Source organism: Xiphophorus hellerii, chromosome 11 (assembly GCF_003331165.1).
Source record: "Xiphophorus hellerii strain 12219 chromosome 11, Xiphophorus_hellerii-4.1, whole genome shotgun sequence".
NCBI lineage: Eukaryota > Metazoa > Chordata > Actinopteri > Cyprinodontiformes > Poeciliidae > Xiphophorus > Xiphophorus hellerii.
In genome coordinates, this window is record NC_045682.1 from 16,054,344 (window position 1) to 16,067,510 (window position 13,167).

Here is a 13,167-nt window from a genome sequence, read left to right on the forward strand (position 1 = left end):
GGAATGATAAGCATATCGCCCATACCAGCTTTCCAAAAGCGAACACTCTATTGGAGCCATTTCAACAGGAGTATCCAAAAACCTACTAGTCCCATGCCCTGTCTCTTTTCTTGTTGCAATAGGCCACAGTGCTGGTTCAGGCTGGAATAAAAGAGGCAGACACTCTGGCAAAGCACAGTGACCTCTGTTTAAGGAAACCCACACCTTTGCATCAGCATTTCAAACTGGCACCTGGGCATCGACCCAAGTTGGCATTCATAGGAAAAACAAGGTCCATTAGCGCTATATTCTGCCCTCCAGTCAAAACAATGTCTTGATTTAAGCCTTTATTTGCTCACGCTTTGTTCACAAGAACAAGATGTTCATGTGTTAAATCAGCAATGGCCAAAACAACCTTGCCCTTTTCTGGCACTGATATAGCCAGCAATGAAAGTGTAAGGAAACCCGCTGATGGGAGTTCAAACTGAACAAATATATAATGCTAAAAACATCATCTGTGAGATCTAAGGGAGGAAAATCAGACAGCATTACTGAAGAACCTCATTATCATGCAAATGCCATTTATTCCATTTTATCTTACCCTTCTCAATAGCCCATATGGCACCGAGTCCACACAGAGGAAGACACAGGGAGACCTCATGCTGGGCAAGCAGCCACATCAAAATTCCTCCATCTGTGGTCAATTGAGTTTGTGTGTGAATGCGTGTGTGAGGGTGTGCAGGGGTGTACACATGCTAGTACCTGCCTTCAGTCCAGCAACACGAATGCTAGCCCTCATATCACACTGAAGATGACTAACCATGGATCCCCCAAAGGAGTGATTATTGCTGAGCCTGGGCTGAACACAAAGGGATTGATCATCAAATGTGTGATGTGTGCCCCCAAGTAGAGAGACGGGGCACATCGCTGGCCCCAGATAAGTTGAGAGGTTAAATTAGGCTACTGAAGATGTCTGTTATCGGATTCCAAGTGTGTTCTGGAGTGCAAAAAAAAAAGACTTATTTAATAAAATAAAATGATATAAAATGGGGAAGAAATGTCTTTGGTGTATCCCTTAGGATACATAATTAATGAAAGTGAATAAAAGATCATGTGACAAATAAATAAATAAAAGATGACTGAAACCTTATCATCTTGCCTAACCGATATCTTCTGATACTAATCTAGTTGTGTGTAGAACATATCAATGTGTGGATGAGTCATAACTTTCTCCAGCTGAACAGATACAAAACTGGTAGCACTGTTGCCTTGCAGCAAAGCGGAAAAGTTCCGGGTTCAAATCCCAGTCTGGGGTCTTTTCTGAATTTTCATGTTCTCCCTGTACATGCATGGGTTCCCTCTGGGTATTCCAACAATCCAAAGCAATGATTGTTAAGTTAATTGGTTTCTCTAAATTGTAATTGGTATGTGTGTGTGTGGCACACATACCATACATGTTGTTTGACATGTGTGTCTCTGTGTTGCTGTGCAGTAGACTTTCGACCTTTTGAGGGTGTACCTAGCCTCTTGCACAATGACTGCTGGATATAGACAACAGCCCCTTTAGGAAAACCCCATAAGGAAAAATGGGTTCAGATCATATATTTTTAAAAAAGTATTATGGAAAAATATGAATCCTTAGATGTGTCACTTACAATCCCAAAATGGAGGTTTTAAGTTTGCTTTTGTAATGTGACGATTCAAAAAAGTTCAAGGGGTGTGACTAACTTTTGCTTTTTTTTAGTGAGCATGTTAAAGAAAAGGCACTAAATAGTAATTTTTCTCTGAAATACAATAATACAGCAAACCTTTCACCATTACAAATTAAAATCTGACCAGAGCTGCCTGAAATACAAACAGACTCACTGTACACAGAGAAACCAGTCACCGTTTGTCTGATGTGATTACGGTGCATGATAAATCATGAATCTTGACACCAACCAGATATATAAGATAAGCAGTTTTCATGTTGTGTGAAGCAATCAATTTAAAGGGAATTACAGAGCTCACTGATTATGATCAGAGCCTATTAAAGTTAAATGGCACTGTAATCAAATTGATTTACACATTTGGGTTGTGATGCGACCTCCTTCATAACCCCCAAACACATACCCACTGCTAACAAACACTTCCACTGCACAAACACATTCATGGTAGGCAGGCGTGCATGCATAAAATGTATGTACACAATCCTTGATGCCGCATGCACTAAAAGAGGAATGAGAAATAAATACAGGCCAACTGAAACGGAGATCACTATGTTATCACAAAACATAGTGAGAACACTATAACAATGTGAAGATAAGAACTAGGAAATGTGAGAGATGGTTGGGCACATAGAAAAAATAATCCAGAAATTAATTTCTGCAGATAAGGAAGCATCTATAGTCAAAATTTTATTACTTTGATTGGAATTTTTGCTTACTTTAATAGCCAAAATCCATAATGGGCTGTGTTGATGTCAGATTCAATGAAGCTGAGACTGTGACTGACCACACACACACGCGCGCACGCACGCACACAAAAAAAAAAACATTCTCTAAGCTAGTAGTGATGGGTCCAGCTCAAATTTATCAGTTCTGTAGTGAATCGAAAGAGCTCAGTTCTCATTTTGTATAACATATACAATATAACAATGCATGTTTTTCATTTGTTTTGTGTTAAATGAGAATTGAAAGTTTGATTTAAATAATTCACCAGGGTAAGAATGTAGATTTCGGTAACAGGACAAATGTATAAACTTAGGTGAAGTGCAGGGCTTGTCATAAAGACCTTAAATGCAAAAAGATGTATGAACATCCAAAACATCCATATTTACCCAGTTAGGTAACAAATAACAATAAATTAAAAACCTTTTGGGAGCCCAAGAAGACAGGCTCTTCTTTGGGGGCCATGCTTGAAAAGAGCAGAACTTCCATCACTACAAGGTTATATTTCATCAATTTACAAAAGTCTTCAAATGAGTACAAATTCAGGACAACTTCTTGCACCAGATAAACCCACAACTACCTACAGCTTAATTTCTAGTATTAAGGCACACCAACGTTTTAGTAACGTTTTCAAAAGCACCTAGATGTTACAGTTCCCATAACTTAAAGTTCTTTTAATGAGACGCTAGCCTAATGGGGGGCTAGCCTGCTGCAGACTGCACACCTGCCTGCAATTCCTCCAACAAAACCATCTCTCGAACACAAATCCTCATCGAGACATCTCCATTCACACTCCACCACTATCCTCACCTACATCCTTCTACCCTTCCAGCCATACTTATTTCAGTACCTCCTGTTATTATTCTTCATCATTTTTATTTCTCATCCAATCTAACTGCTCTTCTCCTCTTCCTCCTAGTAGTACTCATATTTCTGGTAAATACTGTGAATAAATCACTTTGCATTCTGCTGTCCTCTGTGCAATTCCATGTGGTGATCAGGAAAATACCTCAAAACCTGACATGTTTATTATTTAGGGAATTTAAATCAAACTGTTCTTACCCACTACCAGCTCTATCAGGCAACTGTATATTTAAGGAAGTTTCGATTGGAAGAAAATCATATCCTAATAAAACCTGTTCTCAGTAACAATTATGATGCTTTCTACAGAGGTACACAAAATGTTTAATATAAGATCAATTAAATGCTCATGCATATACTAAAATGCTAAAGGCACAAAGTACAGACAAGTTGACAAAGTTATGTTTAATTAAGCTATTAAGTAAGCAAGTAAAGTTATTTATTTTAATTCATGTAGATCTTGAATGTAAATTGAGATATACTTTGAAGTCAAGATGTTACTTCCAGAAATCCTCTTAATATAATGCCATTTGCCGTTACAGTTAGAAATCTGCAGGTAACCTTGTTTCTTACCAAGCCAACTGGAGGATAAACCAAGCAGATAGCCTGTCTATCTAGCTAATTTTGTGTATAATTTATGCAAATAAGTAAAAGAAAAATAAGATGCATCAATTTTCTTTAATCCACATTCTTATTAAATCAGCCCTGACTATAGCCTGCATATAATCACAAAAATGCAACAAAGCCAAAGCAAGAGCTACTGAAATGTCACACAAATGGCCCAACAATAAAACAAATTTTCATGTTAAACGACACAGATGCTCTGTCTGCCCTGATAAAGAATCAGCTTATCTCAGCTGACGAGTGTTATCTTTACACCTCGCATCCCAATGCACATCAACTGTACAAACAATATAAGTAGCCTAATGGTGACACCAACTTTACTCCTACCAAGTCTATGAATCAAATAGAAAATAAAAAATAAATATCATGTAGAATATTATAACAGCAATAACTAATGTGCATTTTTAGAAGTTGTAGTATAAGCAAGTAGATTCTGTGATTTTTAAAAAATTAAATCTTTGTAATAATACCATGAATCTAAAAATCAGGGCATTGTTTTTTCATTAACATACCGCGAGGACCTCATACCAGCCCATGTATGCTCATAGCTAATAATATATTCAGCTAATACACCACATATGGAAATTATTTTCACTGTAAGAGATCTGTGCCATTGATAAAGACATTGCCAACACCCCAAGCACCAATAAGTTAATTCTAACTGCAGGCGAGCTGCGCTTGACTGCAAGCATCACTTTGTTAACCAGCAAAACTAAAATGGATTCTGAGAACGTCATGTTCCACTGCGAAGCACCAGCAGTTTCTCAAAATGTAGATTCCCAATTGTCAAAATTTCCCTAGTATGACTAAACACACATCCATGTCAATATTTCCAGGGCCAAGTGATGCAAAAGCTGACAGTCTGGGGTTTATATATTGCGTTTTATCCAACTTAAATGGAGTGACACATCGTGCTCTCCTCCCCATTTTTTGCTTGTCAGTCATCTTTACTGCAATGAATAAAGCTTTGCGCCGGTACAACCTGTCACTCTGCCACTCAAGCGCTTAAAAAAGACTTTATGTCACAATTCAGGTGGAGCTGGGGAGGAATTCCTGTGTCTCATTTGATTTCTCCTTTCCTGTCTAATCTTTCATTTTATGTGGGCTCGGTGTTATCTCCCAGAGGTGGGAATCACATTTTAATTAGGTCTATCCTTGGTTAGCAGTTTATCTCTGCATCTTTCTGCCATATGTGCTCATGTTGTGGGCTTTGCCTCTTTGTTGAGGGCGCTCAGTCCCCCACTCCCTGTCAGAACATTACATATCCTCCTCCCCCCCATCTTGTGCCACCTTTTCATTCTTTAACTGCTCCATCTCCTCTCACAATCTTGTTCTCCCGCTGCTGACAACAAAGAGCACCCAGTCTCACAAAAAAACCCTGTGTTTTGCAGATGGGAATAGCACAATAAACAGGCACAACAACAGAAACAATGGAGGGGGAAATGCACGTCTTTCACATGCTGAGGATATGGAGAAAATGGAAATGATCAGCTCCTGGCTCTTGGGTGACCAGCAAGCCTGTATATGGAATGACTAAATCTATTTAATGGGTTCTGAAGCAATCTCTGACCTCCACTGGGCCAGAGGGAAAGGCAATATTGGCAAGACTTATCCCCTCCTGCACAGCCACCACCAACTCCATTCTAGAAGTACGGTGTCTCTAATGGACACAAGCATTTCCAAAAGAGATAAATAAACTAAATAACCAGACTCTACCAAGCTGTCAAACAGTCCATGCATCACAACGCAAGTTGCTGGACTAATAATAGAACCCTGCCGTCTGCTGTTCTGCCGTGACGGTGACACGTGTTATTATTTGATCCCTCAACAGGCTCCTACATCTCTTTGCCTTGAAGTAGTCAAAGATTTTGTTGCACGCATAGATAACAGAGCAGCCCAGAAAATATCAGTTAGGAGGTAAAAATTATACACCCATACAATTAGCTTTATGTCAAATTACCTTAGACAAAAAAAAAAAAATTCTTCTCCCCCTTTTAATAAGGTTGTTCAGATAATCTGACGTGGATTATTATCTCTGAAGAGATCATTAGCAGTTAATATTGCACCTGTTATACAGGAGATAACTCTCTTAGTGTCTTTGCTTTGACAAAACTTTACAATGAAAGGTCAAAAACAGTTGAAATAACAGAAAGCTTATTTATGTGACCTTACAACAGTTTTACTATAAAAGTGTTAAAGCAATTCATCCTCATGAGGTGAACCGTCAGCACCCTCTTGACCCACTCTGAAAGCCTAGTAATTTTTTCCGGCTTTTTTTTATTCACTTGATCTACGTAATTCTCAAACACAAAATTTTACACTTATACATTAAATTTGTTTATTGTAGATTTTTTTGATAAACAAACCAATTGAAATAATATACAACACACATAGCCTATACAGGGAACATAGTATATGTTTTTATTTCTGACCAAAATTGTACTTCAGTTGGCTTAAGATTCTTAAACTGTTGTTTATATATATGTATATATATATATACAGTACAGACCAAAAGTTTGGACACACAGTTGTGTCCAAACTTTTGGTCTGTACTGTATATATATATATATATCTCGTTATCACGCGGTTCACCTTTCACGGCCTCGCTGCTCCACAGATTTTTTTGTGTCGTGTTTTTCACAGTGCATTGTGTTCTGCATCCTGATTGGCTAAACAGTCTCCACGCTTCTTCTCTACCTGTGTATCAATAACGATACGGTATTTAAATATACGTAATACAGCTTGGCAATTGGCAAATATTTTTGCCCAGAAAAAAAAAAAAGAGCGGCAACAACTACCGATAACTATGTTCTTCTCTCGAACAATCACACATTCACCACAGGCTTCAGAAGAAAAAGACACTACAAAGCGGAGTCAGGCCGCAGCGTCACAGTCAGAGGCACAGTGAAAAACGCAAGTCACAATTTGTCCCACTGTACTTCGTATTGATGATTAAAATGATTATTTTACTGTACTTATTTGTAAGAAAGCGTTCTATTTGTTTAAAAAATGCTTGGGCCTGAAAACAGATTTTGTACTTTGGATTCAATGTAGAGTATTTAATTATGCTTTATAATGAAAACAGTTATATATATATATATATATATACACATTATACAAACAAATTGTACAAACCAACAAAAAACAAATGAATGCAGGATTGCAAGCAGAGTTTGTATAAGGAAGAAATGGTAATGATGCAAATGTTTTAAACCGTCTACCCACCTAACTTACCTTCAAAGTCATGTTGAGTTACAAATTCAATTAGACGTGAAATTTCATTTTAACATTTCTTTCTTGCTTTTTGACTTGTTTTCATTTTATGTTAAAAGCTTCAACAATAATGTGTAGAATTGACTGAGAATAGTATGTTGAATTTCCTTTTGTTTGATTATTTTTTTATTATCTCCTGTAAAGTACTTTGCGTTACATTTAGCATTATGAAAAGTGTTCTATAAAAAAATGACTGACTTGAATTCTCGATTTGCAGTGTACATTTGTAACTTTCTAAGAGTATCATAGCATCAGTCTTATTGCTGCTATTCATTTTATTGTAGCTCTTAAGGGACTTTGGGAAAGGCTTACCCTCAAAACTGATAACCTATGCACAAAAAGAAAAAGCCCTGCATGATGATGAGATAAAACCACATTAATGCAACAAAGCAGTGATATAAAAACATAATGAGAGAGGTGAGCTGCTATTGCCCAGCAGTAAAATACCGGTATGTTGAAAAATGGAAATATACCATGTGAGTCACTAGCATTGATAATAAATGAGTACTGGATTATGTTTGGCAGCTTAAGATAGTACATAGTTAGTGGTTGGTTATGACATTTTCTTTTTTTTTAATGCACATTCGCTGAGATCATCAGCTTCCATAGGGATTATTGTGCACAGAAATAATGGCACCTGCAGATCTAAGCTGCTGTGTAGCTTGTGTCCACCCACAGCCAAACATTGTGTTGTCTGCCGGGATGTCATAGGTCAGATTTATTTAGAGGGCAAATGCTCCATTAGTTGAGCTTTTTTAATTAGCACACTTGCGAGAGAGGGTCATTAAGGATGTCTGACAGAGGACCTGCTGATGAGGGGGGATGGAGGCACTGCTTAGACAACACTCACAGATTAGACACACACACACAGACACTCAAAAAGGCACAGATCTGCTTAAAAAACAATTTTTCATCACAGTCAACAACAAACACCCTCGATGCATAGGTGAGAATATCTGCACTACGAAATGACTACAGAGCACAAAAACATCCCTCAGACATACTGTCCTTAAAAATAATGACATGATAAACTATTCATTCTTCTTCAACGTTTTCAGTATCTCATGCTGCAGTCACAAGCTTTGATGTGTCTTACAGTCAACTACAATATTTACTTGGCTTGAACATAATGCAAGGATCAGGAGAATGAAACACTAGGCGTGTTTTATTCATATGACAGATCCCATCTTGTTGGAGTAGATGATAAACCCTCTTCACACTCCAGGGTGCAATGTTGAGTTCCACAGGGCTCGGTGCTTGACCCAATTCCCTTTCCTATACAGTAAGAGTTCTGATGAAAATCACAACTTCAAAAGAGCAATCATGTTTGTCCTTTTTTATTTCTTCATTGGCTCCCTCTTAAATCCAGAATAGATCCCTTAATAATAATCAAGCTCCATATGTCAGGGATCTGATTGTTTCGTTTGTTCCTAACAGAGCAACTTGCTGTCAGACTGCAGGTTTACTGATGGTTCCTAGAGTTCCTAAAGGTAGAATGGGAGACAGATCTTTTAGTTATCAAGCTCCTGGTGTTAGTCTGTGAGGCGTGCATCGTGTCCCTCTCCAAGTCATAGCAATTGGCTTTTCTTATGACTAACTCTATGTTCTTTCTTTCATCCTACAAACTTGAAAACTGCTTCAGAGCCTATATGCTTAGTTTTGTTTCTCTTCTAGATGAAGTCACAAAAGGAGCTACTATTGTCACTAACTCTTTTAAGATTTTTTGTAATATATAAAATACACTGCCTGGCCAAAAAAAAAGTCGCCACCTGGATTTAACTAAGCAAATAGGCACAAGTCTCCTATTGGATAAGTACTGCATAGGCGATTATCTTTCAGCTGGCAACAAGTTATTTAACCCCAGCTGATGCAATGAGTAACTCCTCATTTCTTAAACAACCATGGCAAAAGACACATCCTGTGGTCGTGGAAAAGACGTTAGTCTGTTTAAGAAGGGTCAAATCATTGGCATGCATCAAGCAGAGAAAACATCTAAGGAGATTGCAGAAACTACTAGAATTGGGTTGAGAACTGTCCAACGCATCATTAAAAACTGGAAGGATGGTGGGGAACCATCGTCTTCCAGGAAGAAATGTGGTCGGAAAAAAATCCTGAATGATCGTGATCGGCGATTACTTAAACGTTTGGTCAAATCAAATCGAAGAAAAACAACAGCAGAACTCAGGAGTATGTTTAATTGTGAACGCAAAAGCATTTCCACACTGCACAATGCGAAGGGAACTCAAGGGGTTGGGATTGAACAGCTGTGTAGCCGTAAGAAAACCTCTAATCAGTAAGGCTAACCAGAAAAAAAGGCTTCAGTTTGCTAGGGAGCATAAAGATTGGACTCTGGAGGAATGGAAGAGGGTCATGTGGTCTGATGAGTCCAGATTTACCCTGTTCCAGAGTGATGGGCGCATCAGGGTAAGAAGAGAGGCAGGTGAAGTGATGCACCCATCATGCCTAGTGCCTACTGTACAAGTCTGTGGGGGCAGTGCTATGATCTGGGGTTGCTGCAGTTGGTCAGGTCTAGGTTCAGCAACATTGTGTGCCCAAAGAATGAGGTCAGCTGACTACCTGAATATACTGAATGACCAGGTTATTCCATCAATGGATTTTGTCTTCCCAAATGGAACGGGCATATTCCAAGATGACAATGCCAGGATTCATCGGGCTCACATTGTGAAAGCGTGGTTCAGGTAGCATGAGACATCTTTTTCATACATGGATTGGCCACCACAGAGTCCAGACCTCAACCCCATTGAGAATCTTTGGGATGTGCTGGAGAAGGCTTTGTGCAGTGGTCAGACTCTCCCATCATCAATACAAGATCTTGGTGAAAGATTAATGCAACACTGGATGGAAATAAATCTTGTGACACTGCAGAAGCTTATTGAAACAATGCCACAGCGAATGCGGGCTGTAATCAAAGCTAAGGGCGGTCCAACAAAATATTAGAGAGTGTGACCATTTTTTGGTGGCGACTTTTTTTTTGGCCAGGCAGTGTACATTATTGCTTTTAGCATGAATGATTGCTGCAAGTCAGTGAGTTAATTCCATCTGCTGGGTTTCCTTAGAAAGTCATTAAAAGTTGAATGCATTGTTTGACAGATACGATCAATTTGTAACTGTCTTGGAATTTGTTTGAATGATTGGAATGAATTTACTTTTTTTTTTTTTTTAATGACAACTGCAAACCTTCCAAGTGCCCATTCACCTGCAGGAGCAGAAAAAGGATTTGATAAGAGAATCAGCAAAGATCCCAAAGATAACTTGGGAGAAGTTGCAGAGAGCCACAGCTCATGTGGAAGAACCCGTTAATAGGATAATCTTGTTCACAGTCTACCCCACAAACCTGACTTTTATGGAAAAGCAGAAAGAATAAAGACATTGTTGAAAGGAGGCCAGATGACCGCCATGCCTGCTTCTTCCTCCGGGGAGAAGACCAAGTGATTTCCAACTCTTTCTACTTTTTGCCCTCTTCTCTAGTTGGTTCCTTGTGTAGCCCAATCTCTTGATGTTTGCGTCCAAATCCTATTGCCAGCTATTTTGAGGGAATCCTATCTTCCTCCTTCCTGTGGGGCTCCAACTCACAGCTTGTCTAGTGATTTTATAAGTGGGTTGGAAAGGAGCATTGCAATTCCACAGCCAATGTCTCCCTCCCAATCTCCCTACACAGGCAGCTCGTTTGTCTATTTCCAAAGGTCACTGTTGTTGATTTTATCTGGCCAACCAATGTTTAGCATGGTTCAGAAGCATCTGTTGATAGAGACTGCCATTTCTTCATAGCCCTGGTTGTTATCCTTTGGGTTTCAGCTTCAAAAAGGTGTTTCGACCCAATAATGATGTTCAAATCAACAAGTTTCCTGAATTCCATTTTTTTATTATTTTTTTTGTTATGGTTGATTGAATATTGTCCTTGGTTTTGCTAATGTGAGTTTTTACAGCTGCGTTTGAGTCACAATGCCTGGTTAGATGAGACCAGAAATAAACTTTTTGCTCTGACTGTGCGGCGGCCAAAACTTTGACTTCACACCATTCAGTGAAACACAGAGAAAGCAGATTTATGGTTCTGGTATGCTTTTATCCAATAAAAAGCAGAAGAAGCCCAGCAGAAATTGGAGAAGTGGTAAGAGAAAAAAATAATCCTCTGGGTTTCAGCTTTGAAAAGGTGTTTCGACCCAACAATGATGTTTGAATCAACAAGTTTCCTGAATTTCATTTTTTTTTTGTTATGGTTGATTGAATATTGTCCTTGGTTTTGCTTATGTGAGTTATTACAGCTGCGTTTGAGTCATAATGCCTGGCTAGACGAGACCAAAAATAAACTTTTTGCTCTGACTGTACGGTGGGCAAAACTTTAACTTCACACCATTCAGTGAAACACAGAGAAGGCAGGTGTGTGGTTTTGGTATGCTCTTATCCAATAAAAAGCAGACGAAGCCAAGCAGAAATTGGAAAAGTGGTAAGAGAAAAAAAAAACATGATGGAACCTGCATAAGACGTAAGACTGGGATGTAAGTTTACCTTCCAGCAGAACAATGAAACTAAACACATTAAAATGATCAAAGTTTAAACCTAAGTTCTGAACAAAGCACTTCTAATTTCAACATTTTATAAACAGAAGATGTTTGTTAACTGTGACTTTAACTCAGTACTATTCTAAAAAAATATTTTTTTATTACTTTAAGAGTGAAAAACTAAGACTTTTTGGCATTACAATTGGCTTGGAGGTATGATAATAATTTTCTTTCACTTCACAGTTATGCTCTACTTTGCATGAACCAATGAATTTAAGTCCCACTAGAGCACACTGAAGCATAAGATTGTGCAAAAATTAGAAAAACACAAGACACGGCACACCATGACGTTCAGCACGCTACCGTTTTCTGGGTGTTCTGTTTCTCCAATGCTGCCATCTGGGGTGGTCCTCTCGTAGTGGTCCTCGGGCAGGGTCAGGGGTCCGATGCGAGGACCAGATGAGGACTTGCTGCTGGGGGTCTCCGACTCCTCTAAGCCGCTGTCATAGTAGCTGTGCTGCGAGGCGTCCTGCAGGTCCTGCACGGGGTTGGCGGTGGAAAAGGTCACGCGACGATGGGGATGCTGCAAAACACAAAGCAACAGATGTTTTTTGGGGGTTTTTTGCAACATAAGCAAACACGATTTCTGACTACATTTTCCAGTTTTGTTGCCTCTGCAGTGGATCGCTCCCCAGCGACAAATGTTATACCTGAAATCGCTCCATTTAACATCACTGAACACCGCTCTCTATAAAGTTCCCTCACCAAAAGTTAGAAAATAGCATCAAATATTAAAACACTATTAAATATTAAAAAGTCTTTTGCACTATTATTATTCTAAATTTTACATAAGGTATAAATATGTGAGGAGGATGGGGATATTTATTTCTGTAATAAGAATGTGCAAATTGGCAGCAGCAGAAATGAATAAACTATCACAAAAACTCCACACCAACTCAGAAGACTTGAATGTGTAAATAGAAGGCAAAGACTGAAACATATTAAATATTATCAGTGCTAATATCAAGAAGGTTCAAAATTGGTTATTATCTGAGAAATAAAGTATAAATTAAGACAACCCACTTGAAAACAGGACCCATGTTTTAAAAAATAATTTTGCCATATTAATTTTGAAATCCTGTCTGTTTTGTGTACATAAAACCATTATGAAAATGGTTGGAGTGTTATGAATAAAGCATGTACATATGAGATGTTTACCTACAGAGACAATACCTATTCATATGTATGAACCTGAACGCAAACATTAAAAGACAAACATCGTTGGGGTGTGTGGGGATAGCAGAAGCCGAGAGCGTCAAACATATTTTCATAGCTGTTATTATCGTCATTAGTCAGTTAGAGGATTCATTTTCTAAATCTGTCACCACCAAATGAATTCTGATGACAGTGATTGGTGCACTAATCAGTAGCCCCAGTGAGCTTCTTCCTCGCAACACATTTTAATATCCCCCTCCCCAAAG

The 13,167-nt window shown here is 38.6% G+C and overlaps 1 protein-coding gene across 1 annotated transcript in view; it reads right to left on the reverse strand.

The window, feature by feature from the left end:
- The window catches only part of pcdh1a (protocadherin 1a), a 141,712-nt gene that overhangs the window by 24,289 nt on the left and 104,256 nt on the right, over positions 1-13,167 (reverse strand). Inside the window, exon 4 of the mRNA XM_032576593.1 lies at positions 12,050-12,269. Coding sequence (XP_032432484.1) covers positions 12,050-12,269 — 220 coding nt within the window. The remainder of the gene's footprint in view (positions 1-12,049; positions 12,270-13,167) is intronic.